This window comes from Rhinoraja longicauda, chromosome 2 (assembly GCF_053455715.1).
Source record: "Rhinoraja longicauda isolate Sanriku21f chromosome 2, sRhiLon1.1, whole genome shotgun sequence".
NCBI lineage: Eukaryota > Metazoa > Chordata > Chondrichthyes > Rajiformes > Arhynchobatidae > Rhinoraja > Rhinoraja longicauda.
This window is the reverse complement of record NC_135954.1, coordinates 82,463,034-82,487,865: the sequence shown is the minus strand read 5'-3', so window position 1 is coordinate 82,487,865 and position 24,832 is coordinate 82,463,034. Positions and strand designations below refer to the sequence as shown.

General features: G+C 39.9%; 1 protein-coding gene across 1 annotated transcript in view; it reads right to left on the bottom strand.

Moving 5' to 3' along the window:
* The window catches only part of vwde (von Willebrand factor D and EGF domains), a 141,401-nt gene that overhangs the window by 48,678 nt on the left and 67,891 nt on the right, over positions 1-24,832 (bottom strand). Inside the window, exons 9-17 of the mRNA XM_078422030.1 lie at positions 21,629-21,702; positions 19,242-19,515; positions 12,648-12,856; positions 11,165-12,138; positions 10,051-10,187; positions 8,012-8,170; positions 5,981-6,085; positions 3,511-3,625; positions 2,485-2,735 (exon numbers count right to left, since the gene is read on the bottom strand). Coding sequence (XP_078278156.1) covers positions 2,485-2,735; positions 3,511-3,625; positions 5,981-6,085; positions 8,012-8,170; positions 10,051-10,187; positions 11,165-12,138; positions 12,648-12,856; positions 19,242-19,515; positions 21,629-21,702 — 2,298 coding nt within the window. The remainder of the gene's footprint in view (positions 1-2,484; positions 2,736-3,510; positions 3,626-5,980; positions 6,086-8,011; positions 8,171-10,050; positions 10,188-11,164; positions 12,139-12,647; positions 12,857-19,241; positions 19,516-21,628; positions 21,703-24,832) is intronic.

Below are 24,832 nucleotides of genomic sequence, written 5' to 3'. Positions count from 1 at the left end.
TGCAACACCATTCACTTAGCTGAATTAAAGTCTATTAACCATTCCTCAGCCCACTTGCTCAACTGATCAAGATCTTGCTGTGATTGTGATAACCATCATTGTTACCTACGATACCACCCACTTTTGGGTCATCTGAAAATTTACTAATCACGCCTGTTACATCTCATCCAAATCAATGAAAAAATAACGAACAGCAATGTGCTCAGCACCAATCTCTGAGGCATACCATGAGTCACAGGCCTAAAGTCTGAAAAATAACCTTCTACCATCATCCTCTGCTTCTTAGATTCATAAGACACATATCAGATTCATAAGGCACAATTTCCCATGTGCAAAACCATGCTGACTGTCCCCAATCAGCTCCTCTCTATCCACATGCAGACATATCTTATCCTTCAGATCTGGGAGATTCCATTCAAATGAATGGAGTTTCCACTAAGTTTGCACGAGTCAGAGACTGATATAGGTGCAGTGACTGAACATATAACATATAACATATAACAACTACAGCATGGAAACAGTCCTGTCCGGCCCTACCAGTCCACGCCGACCATTCTCCCTGACCTAGTCTCATCTACCTGCACTCAGACCATAACCCTCCAATCCCCTCCTATCCATATACCTATCCAATTTACTCTTAAATAATAAAATCGAGCCAGCCTCCACCACTTCCACCGGAAGCCCATTCCATACAGCCACAACCCTCTGAGTAAAGAAGTTCCCCCTCATGTTACCCCTAAACCTTTGTCCCTCAATTCTGAAGCTATGTCCCCTTGTTGGAATCTTCCCCACTCTCAAAGGGAAAAGCCTACCCACGTCAACTCTGTCCGTCCCTCTCAAAATTTTAAAAACCTCTATCAAGTCCCCCCTCAACCTTCTACGCTCCAAAGAATAAAGACCCAACCTGTTCAACCTCTCTCTGTAGCCTAAGTGCTGAAACCCAGGCAACATTCTAGTAAATCTCCTCTGTACCCTCTCCATTTTGTCGACATCCTTCCTATAATTTGGCGACCAGAACTGCACACCATACTCCAGATTCGGCCTCACCAATGCCCTGTACAATTTCAACATTCCATCCCAACTTCTATACTCGATGCTCTGATTTATAAAGGCAAGCATACCAAACGCCTTCTTCACCACCCTATCCACATGAGATTCCACCTTCAGGGAACAATGCACAGTTATTCCCAGATCCCTCTGTTCCACTGCATTCCTCAATTCCCTACCATTTACCCTGTACGTCCTATTTTGATTTGTCCTACCAAAATGCAGCACCTCACACTTATCAGCATTAAACTCCATCTGCCATCTTTCAGCCCACCCTTCCAAAAGGCCCAAGTCTCTCTGTAGACTTTGAAAATCTACCTCACTATCAACTACTCCACCTATCTTAGTATCATCTGCATATTTACTAATCCAATTTGCCACACCATCATCCAGATCATTAATGTAAATGACAAACAACAGTGGACCCAACACAGATCCTTGGGGTACTCCACTAGACACTGGCCTCCAACCTGACATACAATTGTCAACCGTTACCCTCTGGTATCTCCCATTCAGCCATTGTTGAATCCATCTTGCAACCTCACTATTAATACCCAACGATTTAACCTTCTTAATCAACCTTCCATGTGGAACCTTGTCAAATGCCTTACTAAAGTCCATATAGACAACATCCACAGCCTTACCCTTATCAATTTCCCTGGTAACCTCTTCAAAAAATTCAAGAAGATTAGTCAAACATGACCTTCCAGGCACAAATCCATGTTGACTGTTTCTAATCAGGCCTTGATTATCCAAATAATTATATATATTGTCCCTAAGTATCTTTTCCATTAATTTTCCCACCACAGACATCAAACTAATAGGTCTATAATTGCTAGGTTTACTTTTAGAACCTTTTTTAAACAAGGGCACAACATGTGCAATGCGCCAATCTTCCGGCACCATCCCCATTTCTAATGACTTTTGAAATATTTCCGTCATAGCCCCTGCTATTTCTGCACTAACTTCCCTCAATGTCCTAGGGAATATCCTATCAGGACCTGGAGACTTATCCACTTTTATATTTTTCAAAAGTGTCCGTACCTCCTCTTCTTTAATCCTGCCTTCAGAAGTACTGACCATGGTTTGTTCTTGCCTCCAAATGAGTAATGTGTCAGAAAAAGGCCCTTCAGATCACAACATCTTTGTCAGCTATCATTTTCCTATCCATACCCATTCAAATACCAGGACCTGGCCCAGCCAATTTTCCTTTTTAATTTATCATCAGGAAATTAACCTTGGAAATGACACAGGGGTCAGATTTTCATGCAAACTCCATTTCTTAACATTGATATTATTCAGGAGTAGGAAGATCTGGCCATCCAATGACGTCCAACCTATCCTTGAGAGAAAGTTGACAATAGATCCATTACAAGACACTATATTAGTGCACAAAACCTTAAGAGGAGCTTCCTTCACCCAGTTGATACTCCTTACCTCCACTGACACTTTAGTTTCGTCATTGCAGTCATCTGTAAGTGAAAACGTGAAGATCTGCAATTCCTGGAAAGAAACTCTCCATACTAGTAGTCCTGCAGGAGACAGGCTAGCATCCTGGGGACCAGAAGCCATGTTGAAAACAACAGCAGAGCCTTCTGGGTCAGAAGCCAAGAATTGATACACAAACTGTTCACCAACAAACGTGTGCAGTTTATCATGTGGAGGTTGAAATTTTGGGGGCTGGTTATCTGCAAAAAAAGTCAGCAATTTACAACAGGCAAAAATAATGCAAAGAACACTCTCTAGCAGTTATAGACAGCTCAGCCAGCAGTTAAGTCTGCACTTGGGAGGGCAGTCCATTCTGAGGTCTGGTCACCTTATTCTCTAACTAGCGGCATCGTCTACATTGGTGCACATAATACAGGGTGGCCTGAAGTATGAATCATTGGCACAAATTTAGATCCTACCGAAGTGTGTGGCGTATGCAATTGGACTGGAGCCGTGACATACATAATATTTTTTTGTGGAAATATTTGGTTTGAGCAATGTTAGTTAGTTTCTCTGTTTTTGCAAGAGAATTTTGCCCCAGATCCTTAACAGTCTTTGCATTATACATAGACATAAATAATTAGGGAGAGATTTCCAGCCACAGCACTTGCTACAGATCATGGATGCATATTTTGAGAAATGATTTACTCGGGCTCATATTCACCTGAAATTTGAGTGATCTGGATTTTGTATTTCATATGTTAGCATTCAGCCAATGAAAAATAAATTCCATGAGTGACATACATGATACAGTAGGCAACGTTCATTTTCTTTACTGAAATGTGTGTGATCTGGATTCTTTTTCTGCATGTATTGGGCTTTGGTCAATGAAAAATTAATTGCATGAATGACATATATGTTACAGTGGTTAACATTAAACTTGATGTTTCCTCATATTCCAATTATAACCAAAGCAAAAATAAAGTCAGATTTCTCCAGAAGCAAATCGAGATCATGGAAAGTAAAGCAGCTTACTTTCAATAATTGTCCACTCGAATTTGGATGTGGCTGGTCTGCACAAAAGGCAGGGGCTACTTGGATTAAGATCCCCTGCACCATAGCAGAGTCCATCAATAATGCATGTGTTCTCCTGGAACAATAAGATTGTAAAAAATTAATTTGATCGGAACCTGTAGTGTAGCTAAATAATATATGCTTTAAATATATGCCCATTGTGCTGCCCATCAACCTCCTTTTATGGTCCCATTCAATTCCCAAGCCTCCATCTTGCAAGTGTAACTAATACTATAAGTACTACTACAAATATATTATACTATTTCCTGAGAGGGTGGAGGAGACACAAATGCTTAAGATTTAAACGACTATTTGAAACACTGGCATAGACGGCTATGGACTGAGTTTTGGAAAATAAAATTTAGCATAAATAGGTACTTGATTAGTCCCGACCCAAAACACCCTCAGCAATACTTCTCCGGCTATGCCCTTTGACTGGATTTTTTTTGGCATTCAGACATTCTCAGAGGGAAGGGCCAGGTTTATGTTGACTCGGTGTTGCTGAAGAACTCATCTTACACCTGGGAAACCAATGTAAAATTAGAGACTTCATTCATTTCAAAGGGGTAAAAAAAAAAACTTGCCCTGCACATCTCCTTTAAACTTTGCCCCTCTCAACTTAAAGCTATGCCCTCTAGTCTTTGACATTTCCAGCCTGGGAAATTGGTTCTGATTGTTTACCCTATCTCTGCCCCTCATAATTTCATATGCTTCTATGAAGTCTCCCCTCAACCTCCGACGTTGGAGAGAAAACAATCCAAGTTTGTCCAACCTCTCCATATAAATAATACCCTCTAATCGAGGCAGCATTCTGGAAGTTAATATTTTAATAATTTACAGATATTTAATGCATAATGAATGAATATTACAAATTTATTTTTATGATAATGTTTTGGTGTCGTTGAATACCAAAGGCATGGTTAAACTATTAAACAACAACACAGCTTTAACAGTAAACAAAGAAGCCTAGTTTTACCTAGTCAAAGCCAGTTGGAGACATTTTTGGACATGGGGTCTAAGGTCTACACTATGCAAGGCATCGTCATTATTTGAATTTTGCTGCTTGACTGCTGGGTGCGGAAAGCCAGCCTCATTAACCCTACGTGTCTGGGACTGGTGCAGTCCTTACAGGCGGGCTGGAAGTGGCAATTTCAGGTGGCAGCCCTGCTCGAGGAAGGTGCAGCTCTATAAATAAAGAATATAACCTTCACTCTTCTGGGTCCCGACCCGAAACGTCACCTGTACGTGTCCTCCAGAGATGCTGCCTGACCCGCTGAGATACTCCAGCACTTTGCGTTCTTCACTTTATTTAAATCCTGAATTACGTCTAAACATTGCCATTCGGGGTGAACACCTACCCAAATATGGTTGATATATTGAAAGATGCATCAATGACGGAAATTACATAAATCAGAAAGGAGGTGGTCTTGTCACAAAACTTTGTCCATCCATGTTTTCCAGAGATGCTGTCTGACTGGCTTACTTCAGCACTTTGTGTCTTTGTTTGTAAACTGGCATTTGCAGTTCTTTGTGCATACATTATGCTTTTATTTCCCACTTTCAGCAACAACTCTGAACTACATCACATAGCTTCAACATGTCCATTTATTTATTTCCTTTTTTTTTCTAATTCCCCTCATAAATCTATTAACCAGACTTCTCTATGAACCTTGGGATCTTCTTGGCAATCTTGACTTCACCTTATCAGAGATATTCCTTTTGCCCTAGTCATTACTTTTCCATTTCTGTACAACTTAAATTTAACCTGCTTTTTTTTTTCTTTCTCCATTCTGAAGAAAGGTCTTTGACCTAAAACGCAATTCCTTCTTCTACAGACACTGTTGTGTGTTTCTGGAATATTCTGTTTTATTTCAGATTTCTAGCAACTGCCATTTGTTGATTTTCAACTACATAACTGAGCTTAAAGGACCAGGCAGCTAATTGGCACAAAGGACTGATCAGTATTCAGTATCAGAGTGCCTGTACTGCAGCAGAGAATGCTGCTGCCTCACAGCTACAGGGACCTGGGTTTGATTCTGACCCTTGATACTGCCTAGGCAGAATTTGGACCTTGTCTCCATGACCGCTGTTTCTTCTCAATGGTCCATTTTTCTCCCATCTTCCAAAGATGTTCTGCTTGGTTTGGCTACTTTAAAATACCCCTGAGTGTGGATTAATAGCAAAAAAAAAGAAACAAAATGGGCGATAATGGGCATGTGTGAGAATAATTTTCTGGGGAATGGGGAAATAAGGAGAGCGAATGGGACTAATGGGATTGCTTCCCTGGGATCTGACATAGATCTAATGGGCCAAATTACCTCCATCTGTGCTTTTACAAGATATTTATTAACCAAAAGTAATTCCTTCAAACTCTTGCTATTGATATACAACCGCATTTTTGATAGTTCAATAATTCAAAGTCTGGTCTTACCTTTAAAGTACAGAGTCCATCCAAGCTTGGCTCACAAATTTGACAAATTCCATCAAATAATGTTAAAAACTGAGAATTGCTGAATGTGTACCCATCATTTGAAACCTGCCAGAGAAAAAAAATAATAATTGAGGCCTTGCACACCACATATTATGTCGTGCTAACCAAACAATGACCAATTTATGCCTATTTTCTCTTTTCTATTAATAAGTCAATCTTCTGTCCAAGACAAAAACGCCATCTACCCCATGAGCATTCATTTATTGCAATGATCTTAAATGCAGCATCTTGTCAAATGTCTTCGGAGATTCTGAATATAGAGTGGGTACAGGTATTCTCTTTCATTTCATCTTACATTTCAAAGAACAATAAGTTGATTAAATGTAATTTCCATTTCACAAAAACAAGTTGACTGTGACTGATTATCTTGAAGCTTTCTAACATCTACTACAATATCCTTATTAACAGCCGTTAAATATTTTCCCATGACAGATGTTGAGCTAAATGTCATTGGCTTCCTTACGTCTCCCTTTTTAAACAAATTACACTTACTAATTTCCAATTTAATGAAACCTTCCCTGAATACAGGGAAGTTTGAAAAAAGTAAATCAAATTCATCAAATGTGTGATCCCACAACCAGTCACATCTTTCCATCTCCATCCCTTTCCACCTTCCACAGAGACCTCTCCCTCTGCAACGTCTTGGTTCATTCATCCCTTCCCAACCAAATCACCCCCTCCCCGGGTATTTTCCCCTGCAAGTGCAGGAGATGTAACACTTATCCCAATGCCTCCTCCCTCACATCCATCCAGGGATCCCAGCAGTCCTTCCAGGCGAGTCAGAGGGTTACGTGCAACTCCTCTAACCTTATCTACTGCATCAGGTGTTCCCGATGTGGCCTCAAGTACACCAAACACTTTCACTCGGTTTCCCAAAACCTACCGGATTTCCCAGCTGCTAACCATTTTAACTTCTCTTCCCAATCCCATACTGATCTTCCTGCCGTGAGCCTCCTCCATTGCCAGAGTATGGCGAAAAGCAAACTGGAGGAACAGCACCTCATATTTTGCTTGGGTAACTTACAAAGGTATGAACATTGAATTCTCTAATTTTAGGGGACCTCCAACAACCTCCCCCCTCCTTTCTCCTCCAAATCATTAGTCATTCTTTGCTGTTTTATTTATATCAATATATTAACATAATGAACTGCACATGCTAAAACTTTGATCAAAGCACAAAGTGCTCGAGTAACTCAGTGGGACAGGCAGCAAATGTGGAGGGAACAGATGTTTGGGGTTAGGCCTTTTCTTCAGACTCATGGGGCCTGAGGTGTAGGGTCTGAAGAAGGGTCATGATCCGAAATGTTGCCTTGTAGGGACATACGGATTAGCGGGGGGGCCTCGAACCCTCGGTTGGGCTAACGAGGCACGAGATGCGGGAACACGGGATATAGTTGTGTCTGGCGACCAGCTGGAAAGATGAGATTAGATTATTATACCTAGTTAAGTAGTGTGTGTCCAAAAGCTGCAGTCTGTTTGCAAATACCTTCGAATAAAGACTTTGAACAAAGACGCTCGTTGTGGACTCACTACAGCCTATCCATTCCCTTTACAGATGCTGCCTGCCTTGCTAAGTTCCTTGCTAAGCGTTTTGTGTTTTGATCATTAAAAAAATGCCAATTTACTTCATATAAGTATTATAAAGTAACTCCCTTTTTGTGGGCAAAAATGTTTTATCTCATTTTCACATCATTGGCTATGTCTATAACAGGAAAACAGATAACGTTAGATTTCATGGGATAAAAACTAAAAGGTAGTAAAAGTAAAGAGGCGGGATATGCAGCATTTACAAATGTTACAAATGATATGGGAGCAGTGCAAATTAGTTAAAAAAGTACAACTGTTGTGAAAATCTATTTAAATGCTGAATATATGAAAGAATGATTGTCACAAATGACATATACAATTATCAGAATTCAGTTCCAACACACTTTTTGAATCCAATTTATTTATACATTTGCCATATCGTACCTTGACTTGCCATCTTGAAATTGGCTTGGCATCGGCGAGGACAATGTTTTCAAATGGTTGACCAACCTCAGAGGGAATCAGGCAGTCCACAGTTTGACTACTCAAGAAAGCTGCCTTTGACAGCTGTGACATATTTGGAATCCACTCATCATCGACAATCTGCACTCAATCAGACAAAAAGAAATTAAAATAAAAAACGTAGTTCTCTTTGAAAAATATTGATAATTCAACTTGGTTCCTTACAGTTCTGATCTATGAAGAGCCCAAGTTTATCTTCGGAGTACAAATGTTATTTATGGTTCTTCCTACTTTGGACTTGGTCTGGATTAACACAGAATGGGGAGCCATCCTAATGCACTTGAGGCAATTGTCTTCCTTTTACATAACAGTTTTATCCAACTGCTGAGGCTTAGACTAAATCATACAACGTGTTCATTGAATATTACCAACCCCCGACAAGCTGGAATATGAGAGTTAAACCATTCCCAATGCATTGAAAAGAAGAATAACAAAGAATCCATTGGAAATGTAAATATGTCAAATCTTCCTCTCTGCTATTTCGAAGACGTATTATCAAATTTAAATGCTTTCAATATCGGAATTGTAATTTTGTCTGCTGCTAAGGCAGATGTCAAAGTTTGACAATAGCCTCTCTTGCAAATTGTTGTAATTAATTTGGCTAAGGTCATTGAATTAAAAGTGAAGTTAATTCAGAGCACTTGAAAATGTCTGAATAATGAAAGACTAACCTGCCTTCATTTGACTAACACAGAATTAATTGTATGTGTTACAGCACCAGAGACCCGGGTTTGATCCTAACTACAGGTGCTGTCTGTATTGAGTTTGTACGCTCACCCTGTGACCATGTGGGTTTTCTCTGGGTGCTCCAGTTTCCTCCTGCATTCCAAAGAGGTGCAGATTTGTAGGTTAATTAGCTTCTGTATAAAATTGTCCCTAGTGTGTTTGATAGAACTAGTGTACGGGTGATTGTGGGTTGGTACAAATTTGTTGGGCCAGAAGTGTGATGTTCCATGCTGTATCTTTACCATTGAACTAAAGTTTAAAAAAACTTAATTGATGTGGTTTGAAAAAGTGCCATTCTGTGCCATCCCTGTTGAGTGCTGCTGTTGTGACCACGCTCAGGGCAAAGAGTTATTAAATTATGTTTGAGTGATTTGGGCAAGGAGCAGAACTCCAAGACTGTTGAATTCCTCCACTCCTCAAAAGCTAATTTATCTGTGTCAGTGCTGATTGCAGCTAGTCTAGAAATATGTACTTTCATAAGTTTTCAGCTTTGAGTTTCAACACTGGGCTCTTAGAGGGATAAAACCTGGGAAAAAAGGCAAGATTTGGATGTTGGGCAGAAATCACCTTGTAGTTAGAAGGGATCTGCTGGTGTCACATTGTTAGCTGGAGTCTGGAAGGACAATGAGACTCTACCTTTGGTCAACTTTATTCTTTACTGTGAGTTTTAAACAGTGCAGAAGAACAACATGCCAAGAAATCCATCGGGGAATTCAGTAGAAACATATGTATTCAAAGAATGTTGATAATGTGTAACTGACTACTTGAGTGAGTGGCTGAATGACTATTCTAGTGTATTTAAAGGGACGAATAAATATGCAAGGGAGACGGGAAAAGAAACCACACAGATAGATTCAGATGAGGAAGGTGGGAGGAAACTGAGTGGACAGAAATGTTGGCATGTATTATTGAACCAATGGCTAACTTCTCTACCTACAGCCTCTGTAAATTAATCAGCTGAAGTCTTCATATTAACATTTTTATTGACTATATGATCTATCATAAACGCAGCTTCAAAGACTTCCAAGATTAAAGTCTGAACAAATCACATATTTCACTTGGATAAAGCTGGGGAATTGTTAATTTTGAACTGTAACAAAATTGTGTTGAACTGAAAATTTACTGCTGTCTTTAGCCAAGTTTCAGTTTTACAGGGGTACCTTAATTTCAACCCAAATATTGTTTGAAATTTTGACAACCCCTCACATTATTTTACAAATGTTTGAAGAACTTACATGTAACTTAATGATTTGACACGTTAAACTTGCAGACTCCATGAACCCACGACCGAAGACTCTCACAGTGGTACAGTCAAACTGTCGAACATCACACAACCCAGAATTCTCCAACTCTGTGATCTCAGGAAGCTGATCTTCGATATTGACATTATAAAACATGGATTAAATTGTACATCTGCAGAATTTTAATCTTGCACAAACCCACATTTGCCTTCTGCCCAGGAGCAAAGAAGACTGCAAAAAGTTGTGAACACTGCCCAGTCCATCACAGGTTCTGACCTCCCCACCATCTAAGGGATTTACAGGATTCGCTGCCTCAAAAAGACAGTCAGCATCATCAGAGACCCACACCACCCTGGCCACACACTAGTGTCAACTCTGCCATCGAGAAGAGGGTACAGGAACCTGAAAACTATAATGTCCAGGTTCAGGAACAGCTTCTTCCCTCCAGCCAGCAGGCTATTAAACACTAAAACCTCCAATAAGCTCTGAAGTACAAAGAATATTATTGTTATTATTGCACTATTATTGTTGTTTGTTTTTATGTGTATGTACATGTGAGTGTGTAGGTATATATATATATATATATATGTATGTATGTGTGAATATATGTATACACACAAACTGAACTTTTTCTTTTTCTCATTTATTATATTGTTTACAGTGTACTATGTTTACATATTCTGTCGTGCTGCTGCAAGTGAGAATTTCATTGTTCTATCTGGGACATATGACAGTATAACACTATTTTACAAACTAACTATTTCCTGCATGATTTTTTCCCGTTAAACACATACATATTTAATTCCTTCATTCCCTACTGAGCTGGGGAATAAGAGCCATGAGAGGACCTAGTGTGTAGAATGAGTGGGACATTACCAGACTCACTCTGGGCATTTGCTGCTAGGCAGCTGAACACCTCTTCGTTCTTTTCAGTTTTATTTCCCAAAGAGCAGAGTGGGGAACAGAACTTGCAAACTCAAATATCCTCACAACCAAATTGCTAATAATTCCAGAGAGTTTCAACAGTTGTGCTAAACACTGCACATACAAATGCAATAAGAATGTTTGCTAAATTTCATTGTTTGATTATTTGTGACGCAATACTTACCAACTAAAACGCTGCAATCATAGGTGCTGAAGCCTGGAAAACAGGCACATCCCCACTCAGCACATTCACCATTGCTACTGCAAAAATTGGGACACCTTAGCGCAGATAAAATGTCTTGAGGTAAATTGGACAAGTCCCCATTGTCACTTTCATAAAAGAACCCAGCTTCCAAAAGTTTCCTTTCACATTCATTTTCTAATAAACTGAGGCCTCTGTTTGCCCAACTGAGATCATCCTTAAGCTGAAGATCCAAGATACAGATATCTATAACATCCGTGTATCGTTGGCCAAGCATCTCTCCACAGGCTCGGCCAATGCTGGAATTGGCAACCATCTGTTGGCATAAATTAAATGCCTTTGATTCTGTCAGCCCAGAAGGTGTGGGCCAGGAAGGTAAGATCTCCTGTTGAAAGTCAGAAGTATGGTCCTCAGGAAAAAAGTAACTAAATCCTTCCAAGTCAGTTTGAGTAAGACTTTGAAAAGGGAAAGTGGGTAAGTTTTCATAGTAATTTTGGCGTTTCCGTCTTCTATGATGGTTGTAGTTACCTTTATGTTTGTTCCTTTTGTGTTCCCTTGATATTCCTCGTTTTCTCAGTATGGTTTCTTTTTTTTGAACATAAGAGACCCTTGCAAAGTGGATCGTTTGATTTTGTTTGCTTCGACTGGTATAATAGATATCTGTTAAAATGGGAGTTGTAATTTTGTTTTCAGCATGGCGCCTGCTAATTCCTCTATTCAACTCGACAGTACTGATATATTCTGCTGTAACATCCAACACTGGTATTAAATTGTAAAATCTGACATTTTCGTTGCCTGGACAGGCCAATGGAATTCCAGATTGAGGAATGGAATCAAGTTTATTAGAAGACTGCTGCAGCATGATTGACTCAGTGCTACAACTACAATAACGGCTTCTTTTGATAGTAATAGGTGAAGCTGCAGTTCTGTCAAATAGACTCTCTCCAGGCATAATTCTGTCAAAGTGTAAAAAAAAAATTACAATGTGTTTACTGATCTGATGCAGACAAGTTTAGGATAAAATGTATATTACACTATATTTTTCAAATGTGCTTTTAAAGAGATTTAAATTTAATTTTATCCCAATATTTATTAATCATCCTTTCCACAAAAATACTAATAATGGACAGACGAGCAGATTATTACAATATATAGGGAGAAAACATATATAATTACATTAGAAAGTTCAGTGAATGGTTAATGTGATACACTTGTGCAAGCCGGTGATAAATTAGCAATTACTTTTTTCCAAAATATAGATTTTGACAAGGATCATATGTGAAATTACTATTATAGAGAGAAGAATGCAGTCAGTTCTTTGTGGATTTATTCCATTAAAATTATTGGAAAGGAAATCATTTAGGCTTGCAGGCAGAGGGTGAATATGCTCTATCAAATTAGCAATCTCTGACGTCAATGAAAACTTATCCCTTATTTTGAGTTACAAATTGAATGTTAAACATACCGCCAACTTTCAATGAAAACATCAAGATTGTCAATCTCTTCTTCAACAAAGGGTCCATTTGAATTTTGAAAATCATTACTCATATCACCATCAAAAGTCCCACAAAGACCTTTGGTACTTTGGAAATCAATGCCGGGTGCTCTGAGTGTTAAACTCATTCCCCATTCACCCACATCAGCCCGGATGAATGTTCCAGTAGAAAATGTGATCTATATGAACAAACAGAATTGTAGAATCAGCCAATGTTTATTCATTTATTTAATATATTTATTAATTATATTTATATTTATTAATTTCCATGCAAATCCAACACAAAAACATATTTTCCAATGATACTGTAAACAAAAGTGATATATTTCGATCCCAATTTCCAAAACATTGTAACATTATAACGTATCAAGGAATTGATCACAACTCGGAGTGCCAATACAGATGTGTTTCTGTTTGGGATTGGTTTGTCACCAAACAATGCTTCATATGGATCATTTATTAAATATGAAAACACTGGGGAAATCATGAGAACAAAACTGATAATAGTGCCTCATTCCAAGATCATGTTAAACCTTAAATTATGTGTGTATATTACATGGAGACGAGATCCACAATTTTACTTTCCCACAAACTAAAATGAACTGAGGCTAATGACCACCATTTGTGATGAGTTGCTTGACCAGGATGGGGACTGGGACACTGAAGTAAAATTTTAGCAGTGAATGCTTGCAACATAGTGCGTACTGGTGCAAGGATCAACCTGGGGAATCCCACAAATATGAAAAAGTACAATTCCATTTATCTTTTGACAACAAGGAAGCAGGGAGGATTTGCCTAATAGATGAATACAGCAAATAGGCTGGTGGTAAATGTAGGCTGCATCACCAAGAAAGGGGCCTTCCTTTTATTGCTATGATGGTTACTGGTAAGACCGCAGCAATCTTTATGGCTGAAATATGGCTTTCAAAAAATTCAGCAATTCAGCATTGTCAATATGGCTTTGTGCGTGGGAGATCATGTCCCACATATTTGATTGAGTTTTTGTTTTAAAGTACCCAAGAAGATTAAAAGGGAAGAGCTCTAGACATAGTCAAAATGGACCAGCAAGGCCTTTGATCCGGTTCCACAATGGAGTTTAATTCAGATATGCATGAAGTGTTACATTTTGAAGTAGTCAGATCAGGGCAGGAACTTCACAGTAAGCAGTAGGGTGCTGGGGATTGTTGTAGAGCAGAATGCAAAAAAATAGTTCCCTGAAAATGGCATCCCACGAAGACCCGGATCTGGTTCAACAACAACAAGCCCTGGTTCACAGCAGAACTCAGACAGCTCCGCCAGTCAAAAGATGAGGCCTACAGGAGCGGGGATACAGACCTCTACATGCAGGCCAAGTACAAGCTTAGAAGAGGAATCAGAGCTGCCAAGGAAAGGTATTCTGAGAAGCTGAGGAGCAAGTTCTCAGCTAATGATGCTTCTTCAGTTTGGAAGGGCTTGCAAGAAATCACCAGGTACAAGAGGAAAATCCCACGCTCCTTGGATAATCGTCAGCTGACCAACGACTTGAACGAGTTTTACTACAGGTTCGAGAAACAGAAACATAACCCTGGGACCCCCTCCCCCACCCCCAATCACCACTTCACACGTACTCAGACTGACTCCAGTTTACAAAGACTGGACCCATCCCCACCCACTCCTCCCCAAGCAGCAATTCCCACCTACACAGAGACTGGCTGGAGTTTGCAAAGACTGGCCCTTCCCCCACCCCACCCCTCTGCAATCACCAATTTGCACATCCTCACAGAATGACTCCAGTTTAACAATAGAAATTGCGGAGGTGGAGAGGCTATTCAGAAAACAGATAAGCCAGAAATCTCCAGGACTGGACAATGTTTCCCCCTCCACCCTCAAGCTCTGTGCCGAACAACTGGCACCGATCTACACAGACATTTTCAACTAGTCCCTGCAAACCTGCACTGTTCCTGCCTGCTTCAAGGTCTCCACTATTGTCCCTGTACGCAAAAAGACAAGGATCACTGGTCTTAATGACTACAGGCCTGTCGCACTTGCCTCTGTAGTCATGAAGACCTTTGAAAGACTTGTGCTGGCCCAGCTGAAAAACATCACAAACCCCCTGCTGGACCCCCTGCAGTTTGTATATAGGGCCAATTGATCGGTGGACAACGCAGTCAATCCAGGCCTGCACTTCATCCTCCAGCACCTAGACCACAAGGGGGACCTATGCCAGGATTCTGTTTCTGCTTTTAACACCATTGTGCCAGAGCTACTACACTGCAAACTCTCCCAGCTGACTGTGCCTGATCCCCTCTGTCAGAGAATCATCAACTTCCTGATGGGCAGGAAGCAGCATGTGAGGCTGGGAAAGCACATCTCGGACCCACAGACCCTCAGTATAGGAGCTCCGCAAGGCTGCACACTCTCCCCTCTCCTTTACTCTCTCTACACCAACGACTGAACCTCCACAGACTCCTCTGTCAAGCTCATCAAGTTTGCGGATGACACTACCCTGATTGGACTGATCCAGGATGGGGAGGAATCTGCCTTCAGATGGGAAGTGACACAGCTGGCATCCTGGTGCCATCGCAACAACCTGGAGCTCAATGCTCTCAAGACAGTGGAACTAATTGTAGACTTTCGAAGAGATCCCCCACCCCTCCCCCCACTCACCATCAACAACACCATAGTCACATCTGAGGAGTCATTTAAGTTCCTTGGAACCATCATCTCCAGGGACCTTAAATGGGGGGCCACCATCGACTCCACAGTCAAAAAGGCCCAACAGAGGATGTACTTCCTGCGGCAACTGAAGAAACACAATCTTGCACAGGCAACGATGGTCCAATTCTATACTGCTATCATTGAGTCCGTCCTCACCTTCTCCATCATGGTCTGGTTTGGCTCAGCCACCAAGCACGACATCCGGAGGCTGCAACGGATCGTTTGCACAGCTGAGAAGGTTGTTGGCTGCAACCTTCCCCCCATTGACGAACTGTACACTGCAAGGGCCAGGAAGCGAGCGGGCAAGATCATCTCTGACCCCTCTCACCCTGGCCACAAACTCTTCGAAGCACTTCCCTCTGGAAGGCAACTCCGGACTGTCAAAGCAGCCACAGCCAGACATAAAAACAGCTTTTTTCCATGAGTGATAGTTCTACTCAATAACCAAAGTCTGTAGTCTCTTTTTTGCACTGGTTTATTTTCACCCACATGTTTAGACCGTAATGTTGTATCCTTATTGTTTTGGTGTGGTTATGCTTTATTCTTAATTGTTAACTGTATGTTTGTGTTGTCATTTGTGAGCGGAGCACTAAGGCACATTCCTTGCATACTTGGCCAATAAACGTATTCATTCATTCATTCATTCATTCATAGGTGAACAGAGTGGTGAAGGCGGCTTTAGGCATGCTGGCCTTCTTCAGTCAGGAACAGAGAATAGAAGAAGGGACGTTGTGTTAAGATATTGGAAAGATCACATTAAGATGGAAAGGTTGCAGAGAAGATTTACAAGGATGTTGCCAGGATAAGATAAGCCTGAGCTATAAGGAGAGGTTGTACAGGCAAAAACCTTATTTCTCGGAGCGAGGATGCTGAGGGTTGATCTTAGGGAGATATGTAAAATCACTAGGGAATAATTAGGGTGAATGCACAGAGTCTTTTTCCCATGGTAAGGCAATCAAGAACTGCAGGGTATAGGTTTGAGGTGAGAGGGGAAAGATTTAGCTTAGCTTAGCTTAGAGACACAGCATGGAAATAGGTTCTTTGGCCCACGCCAACCATCGATCACCCAATCACGCTAGTTCTAAGTTATTTAATTTTTACATCCATCCCGAAACACTCGTGGCAATTTACAAAGGTTTATTGACCTACAAACCTGGGTTTTGGGGGGAAAAAATCGGAGCACCTAGAGGAAACACATCCAAGAAGAACATGCAAGCTCTCCACAGACAACATCCGTGATCTGAACATGGGTCTCTGGCCCTATGAGGCAGCAGCTCTACCAGCTGCACCACTGTGTTGCCCTGAGGAACATGAGGGGCATTTTTTTTGTTTACACACAGAAGCTGGCAGGTATATGGAACAAGCTGCCAGAAATAGTAGTTGAGGCAGGTGCAATAACAACATTTAAAAGGCATTTGGACAGGTACATGGATTAGTAAGGTTTGGATATGGGCCAGGCACTGGCAAGTGAGAGTAGTTTTGATGGATTTGCTTGGTCGGCATGAATGAGTTGGACCGCAGGGCCTGTTTCTGTATAACTATTACTCTAATTCCTGGAACAGACTCAGTCAAAGCTGCCAAGTCAGTACTTTGCTGCACTGCTGACATATGCTGTCTTACAGGATGGCCAATTCATTTGGTTTCTCACAGAGCCCCCTGCACCATCTCATCCTCTATATAAAGTATGATAATTTGGACTCAATTTATTATTAAACACAAATGCCTTCCAAATATCATACAGGGTACAGGTAATAAATTTGGACTCAATTTATTATTAAACACAAATGCCTTCCAAATATCATACAGGGTACAGGTGTATGATTGATGAGAACAACAGAAAGCTCACACTGACAGTATTAATAATTTCCCTGGGATGAGTGGAGGGCAGAGTCCCTTCATGGTTGAGTTCAGGGAGTTTAATTGTAGGTTGATATGATAAGACGTGTGTTTAAACACAAATAATTTCCTCCAAATCTGTGCAATTTGCAACAATTGAGCTGTGGTATACTTCCTGCTGCTTCTTCAGCCAGCAGTAACCTAGACGTTAAGATATTGGTTTAAAAAGTTCTCCAAGGGCCTCAATGAGGTCCAGCAATGCTGTGCCCATCCCCTTACACTATAATCCATGTGATCAGTAAGGGCACATAGTAATGCCCCAGTATGTCAAGGATCAATCTAATTTAGGCGTCAGATAACAACATCCACGATAGGAATGCATCACGTGACTCCAAAGCATTTGCTGAAAATTGATCATGTATAAAGAACTCTCATGTATAATGAAATCTCATCATCTAAGTTATCTCAGTAGACTGGTGTTTGTGAAGGCACAACACAAGTTAACTCAAATAACTTACATGGGATTTGACAACAGCTTCACAATATCATCCACACTCCCTTGCATTATAGTCACATTACAGTCTTCACATCGAAAGCCAAACATTGGTGAGTTTATTTTCTAATAGGTAGATTTGTTTTTTCTTGTAGATTTTTTAAAGCTACTATTCTATTAATGATACACAAGTTTAATGCAAGATCTATATTTGTAACTATCTTCATCATGCAGTTGTTATACTATTAGAATTGATTTAAAAATGAGTATTTTATAATCCTAAGTAAAACTGGCCAAAAACTGTTATATTTTGGCAGCAATTCCAGAAACAGAGGAAACCTGCTATTCTTTCACCAGAACGGAATATTCATAAATGGATAATGTATTTACCAGAAATAAACTTAAATCAGTACTTTGGCAATGTATGTGCAAACAACCAACTCGAAAATCTTTGCATTCGGTCTGTTTAACAACGTTTAACTGACAACATCAGTTAACATTAACAAGAGACTGAAATTCAAGAAGGTTCCACTGGTACTTGCTGGAGTTGCAGTTTCCATTCAATAGAATCACTGCAAAATTTCAGTAAACACATCAGTACTGTGGTTAATATGATAGCAAATGGTCTAAAGTTATCGCACTGAGCTCAATGTGTTGATCACTTTGGCGTGTGTTATGTTTGGGTCAATGTTTTGCATTGAAGGCTTATGCATCGATATATTAATGGACATGATGGAACTGAATGGAAAGTAACCTACTAGACCAAAGCTGGATCAGAACTGTAGCTTTCAACCATCTTAAGATTGCTATTCATAGCCAAACTGAATTGCCTGAGTATTCACAGCAGAATAAAGGTGTAAAATGAAAACAAAGTACCACACATTATATTTATGCAGAGGAGATTCACCAGGATGTTGTCTGGGATGGAATGTTCAAGATTTCAAGATCAATTTATTGTCACATGTACCAACTATGTTTCAGCTATGAGAAGAGCTGGGTTTGTTTCCATGGACAAATGAGACTGAGGGGTGATCTGATATACAAAATTATGAGTAATTGACAGATTAGATGCTAAGCAACGTTTCCTTATGGCAGAGATGTCTAAAAGCAGAGTTCATAGGCTTAAGGTGAGAATTAATGGGATTTGTATAGACTGATACTTGGTGATCAGCATAAACACGGTGGGGCTAAAGGGCTCATTTCTGTGCTGAACGATTTCATATATTTATTGAGAAGTAGATCTGATAACAGATCTGTAAAAGATGAGATTTATTTGTTCTTATTTATCAACTTGTCACCCTTACTTGTTTTGGCAAATCCAATTTATCTTTTGTAAGATTATAATAAGTATAACATTTACATTCCAAATACAGCTTGAATTAATGAATTAGTTATTTCAAATGATGCATATCAATTTGAACAGCCAGACAAATTAAACGATTTAACACCTCCACAAAATATAAAACTGTTAAAAGTTACCAAACAGTTGAACAGAAAACAATGCAACTGTAAATAAAAGTTGAAACCGTGATACTTACTGTTACTTTCTTTCCTTGGTAAGATTCAGTTATTTTAATGTTGTTACCCTTAATTTCTTGACTTTTCACTGATAAGTGTGGTTTCGTTTCATGCAGCTGCCCGTTACACATATCAAAAGCAATAATGTCTCCCCCTTCTTTAGCCACAAATCCACAGTTACAAGAAGCTGGATAATGAGAGCTCCCACAGTCCCATTGACGGACGTGGACTTCAAAGTCTCGAGTGATGCTCTTGTACAGCATGAATGTTCCAGTCTTGTAGTTATCATAACGCCTAGGGAATAAACAAAATACAATTCTGTGACCAGAAATGACAATTGAATCATTTGAGAAGGAGAAAAATCTATGACTTGACAAATTATTGCAGTTATTCAGTTTCTGCAGGGTCTAGTTAAGTGTAAGGAATATTATACAATGTAAACATAAAACATGTTGGTTTGCAGCACATATTGTTAACTCAAATTTCATTCCATAAAAAGATTTTAAGGCTTCTACTAAGTAAAATATTTAATTCAGTGGACTTGATAACAAATTTACATTTAGAAAAAATAATAAATATTCCAGAAAAAAAAAATCAGTGACTTAAATTTAAAATTTTGTTTAGTTTATTGTCACGTGTACCGGTGTACAGTTATCAGCTTTTTTTATTGCATGCTAACCAGTCAGCAGAAAGACTGTACATGATTACAATTGAGCCGTGATAAAGGGAATAATGTTTAATGCAAGGTAAAGCCCAGTAAAGTCCAATGAAAGATAGTCCAAGGGCCTCCAATGAGGTAGATAGTAGCTCAGGACTGCTCTCTAGTTGTTGATAGGATGGTTCAGTTGCCTGATAACAGCTGGGAAGAAATGGTCCCTGAATCTGGAGATAAGCGTTTTCACACTTAATAATAATAATAATAATACATTTAATTTATATAGCGCTTTTCTGTACCTCTTGCCTGATGGGAGTAGGGAGAAGGGGGAGTAACCAGGGGGTGACTTATCCTTGATTATGCTGCAGCCCTTGCTGAGGCAGGTGAAGTCAATGGGAGGGGTTGGTACACTTTCTCAAAAAAACATCCTGCAATCTATTTTTCCCACACAAGATATTAGAACTGCTCCAAAAATGGCACCTCCAAAAGAATTGCAGACAGGAAAGCTAGACAACAAAAAGGTAAACAAAAAATAATCTAACTTGGAGTGACCTCTGTACTTACAGAAATACATCTATATTAAGTACAACCAAAAAATCTTAGCTTAAGGATTGAGGCTTGTATTTGTATAACTTGGATGTCCTATGATATTTCTGCATTCAAAACTGCATCACTAAATCCTAGGATGCAGCTTTCTTCCTGCTGTTTTTCACAGGACGATGCTGTTAGCTCATTTATTGGGAATGTCATGAGGGAGAGAAATGGGTAAATAAAACTAGAGCCCAATGTAATCATGAGGGGATGGAGGTATGATTGGGAATTGTACGTTGGCATTAGAGTCATGAAAATTCAATGGGGAAATGGGCTTCCCGTATGATTGCCATGAAAGGTAGATAATTTCCCATTTAAATGCAGGGAAATTCATAACATGGTAATTGACGAGTCAAGATTGATATTGGTTTCTGATGGGAGAAGTGGGCAGATTACTGTTGTGAAATGGGAATAAAATAAACTTGCTGTAGTAATTGTTCCCACTCCTGTTTTACACAATGTTCCGCTTTCAACTGCTATGACTGTGACTATTAATAAAATCATTTTCACACCATTTCATGTCATCTCCAGTGAATGGATTTGTTACCCGTCCCTCCAACAAATGAAGGAAAGCGGCAAGTTAGATGTGTGGTATATTCCTATTTCATATTTTTTTATCCTAATCTCCCACCTGAAGCAAATCCATCGATTTGGGTCATATTATCCCCTACACTGTACCTAACTAATGAGTACACCAACATCAAGCTGCAGGGATCTACACCCATTCTCAAATAAGATCAACCACATGCCATCTGGCAATTGGTAGACTAGACAAAACAAACTGAAGGGCATCACAATCAAATAATATAATGGAAGTGAATGAAGGGCGGCACGGTAGCGCAGCGGTAGAGTTGCTGCTTTACAGCGAATGCAGCGCCGGAGACTCAGGTTCGATCCTGACTACGGGTGCTGCACTGTAAGGAGTTTGTACGTTCTCCCCGTGACCTGCGTGGGTTTTCTCCGAGATCTTCGGTTTCCTCCCACACTCCAAAGACGTACAGGTATGTAGGTTAATTGGCTGGGTAAATGTAAAAATTGTCCCTAGTGGGTGTAGGATAGTGTTAATGTACGGGGATCGCTGGGCGGCACGGACTTGGAGGGCCAAAAAGGCCTGTTTCCGTCAGTATATATATGATATGATATGATGTGATGATAAGTTACCTGCCATCAAAAGTGATCAGGTGTGGATCGGTAAATGAGTAGCAGTAGGCAGCAGGGACATCTTTCACCATTATCTAAATTTAAAAAAACATAATTAAAAATAACTAAGTGCATTATTGAAGTCCATAAAACCAAGTTTCAGAAGCAATATTCAATACAAATATATTAACTCCTACCCTACAAACGTGTCCATTAAAAGGAAAATAATGGGACCAGAAATTCTTTGGCCACGTTAAAATGATGGTGCTCAATAGCCCAAGACCTGTTCTGAAGTAGTCTTACATGAGTCACTGACTTTCTTTTATATACTGCCATTTTAGAGTGTAGAGACACCAGGCAAGTTAGGTTGGGGAGCTATAATGTTGAGAAGCTTACTGATGGGGATGAGGAATGGTGAGCACATTGAGAGTGAGGGTCAGTAGCAGGGATTTAAGAATGTTAAACATTCAGTGTCTAATGTCCATTCAGTGGATGTGGTGGGATGAAGGCTGCGATCTCTGTGGTGGGTGGTGGGCAGTGGGTTTGGAATATAGGAAAAATATCATAAGATTATGTGCTCGATGGAGAATTGGGTAAATTTGAGTCTAATTTCCAGTGCAGGTATGGAATATGGCCAGGAAAGACCCATTCAACACTCATTTGAAGTGAGCTTCACAGTCTGAAGAAGGGTCTCGACCCGAAACGTCACCCATTCCTTCTCTCCTGAGATGCTGCCTGATCTGCTGAGTTACTCCAGCATTTTGTGAATAAATACCTTCGATTTGTACCAGCATCTGCAGTTATTTTCTTACATTTCACAGTTGACAGTGTTTGCACAGCTATAGTTAAATTGTCCATGAACTCATTTGATTGCCACGAGTTGTGTTTCACAAAGTTAGCTATGTTATCTTTCAGAGGAAGATATTCTGACTGTCCTTTCACATAAAACCACCTTGCATGAAATGGAGGTACAGATGATCCACCACTACGGCACGGATATTCTGCCCAGTCTCAAACATGTTGCTTTTCACCAGCGGGCCCTGGCTCTCAAGTCTATGTCTCTGCAATAAAGCACCACTGAACCATTGATGATCAGCAGGGCAGAGTTGCCAACGCTCTGCATCATTAACCACTGCCAAACACACTAGACCTCCCACTACACACACTGTAGGCCCCAACACGCACTTGCCACTGCTGCAGACCTTCCTTTACCCACTCACCACCACTGCAGACCTTCCTTTACCCACTCACCACCCTGATACACACTTGCAGCTGCCATACAAACCCTCTGTGTAGGTTAGAATGCGCCATCTACTGGTTTCTTTGGTCACAGCTTCTTTGTCACAGCTGCAGATTCCTTATTGCCACAATAGAGGAAGGGATAAAGGAATCTCTTCAAAACAATATCTTTGTTTATTGATCTAGTCTAGATTCTACAAAATCCTGATAATTTTAATCTTTGGTTTAGCCTTTTAAATGCTCAGTGTTTGAATCAGTCAGTAGGTCCAGGCAAACCAGTTGCCTCATATTCTACAACAAAGCCAGGAATAACTTTAAACTGAAGTAACTGTGTTAAAGAGCCATAGGAAAGACTTGCTGAAATATCCACTGTGTGATAATAAGATCCACACCGCACACATCCAAAAATCATGCCCATCAAGCTTTGAATTTAATGGAGACACAAGGAATTGCAGATGTTGATTTACCAAAAAAAGATACAAACTACAGGAGTATTTCAGCAGATGAGGCAGCACCTCTGAAGAACATGGACAGTTGATGTTCGGAAAAGACAGGAAATGTTGCCTGCCATTGTTCTTCAGAGATGCTGCCTGACCTGTTGAGTTATTCCAGCACTGTCTTTTTTTAAGTTGAATGGTCTGGGTTGTGGTCAGCCTACCACTTCCCTCATGTTTACCCTCTTCCACCCCAACAACCCCTCTCTGCAGACCCTCTGACCTCATTCGTCCTACCGGTCGGTTCCTTTGCACAAAAAGGTTCTGTTCTGAAGACTTTCTGTAAGTGATGATCAGGCCACAGGCAGCAGAAACTGTGGTTCTGATCCAGGATGAATGTGACAGGGTTCAATAACTAACTGCGGTCAAAGGCACATTTCATTTTTTTTAAGCAGATTTAAATAATTTTAAAAACATTTAGTTAAAAATAGATTAGACTGCTACATATTTATATTTTAATTAAACTGAAACCTGGAGTTACCTTTTATTAAAGGCCAGTAAACAAACTGAAACGAATAGGGTCAGCCCCTGTATAAAGCCAAGGGATGACCCTATCTGCCCCTATGCTTGTTAGGATCTTATGATCTTGAACAACCAGGGGTTAGGATGGCAAATCCATGACCGTTGCAGTTGTCAGATGTGCCAACATTGTGTAAAAGGAGAACTCAAGGACACATTGAACATGTGAGGTGCTCACTGCAGCTCAAGCTGGCCTGATTTTCATTCAAAGCTTCTTGTCTAACACCAAACCAAAGCCATAACAAAATACAATCCAGTAACCAACCATCTCCAAAAGGTAAATATGAGCCTTTTTTTTCCACAGCATTTCAATCTATATTTAATTGTCTTACTTTAAAGTAAATAATTATTGTTTTAATAACAATTATTTTAAAATGCCTCAGATTATTAGTGTATAATACATAAAGCCATTGTTCACTGTGAAGGAAAGAACTGCAGATGCTGGTTTAAATGAAGATAGACACAAAATGCTGGAGTAACTCAGCAGGTCAGGCAACATCTCTGGAGAAAAGGAATGGGTGACGTTTCAGGACCCGTCACCCATTCCTTCTTTCCAGAGATGTTGCCTGTTCTGCTGCGTTACTCCACCATTTTGTGTCTATTCTAGTGATTCACTCACTCTTTTGGAAGATATTATACTTTTTTCATGTTATTTCTACTTAATCTTTCTAAAAGGCATTGTTAAAATTAATTGGAGAGATGAGACTAATTGGGGAGATGAGACTAATTCTGAACAAATGATGATGAATAGACACTATCATTAGACATGAAACCTCAGTATTTATATTTGTATGGTGACTATACAGCCACTTTTAGTTTTATATTTTCATCTTCCATTGTCCTTGACACACTAAATAATACAACTAGATGAAAATCACAGTGTGTAATAATGTTTTGATTGGTGCAAGTGCTTTAATGTTTCTTTAAAACTGAATATTGCTAAATGTGCACAGTTAGTCTATTTATTTGAATT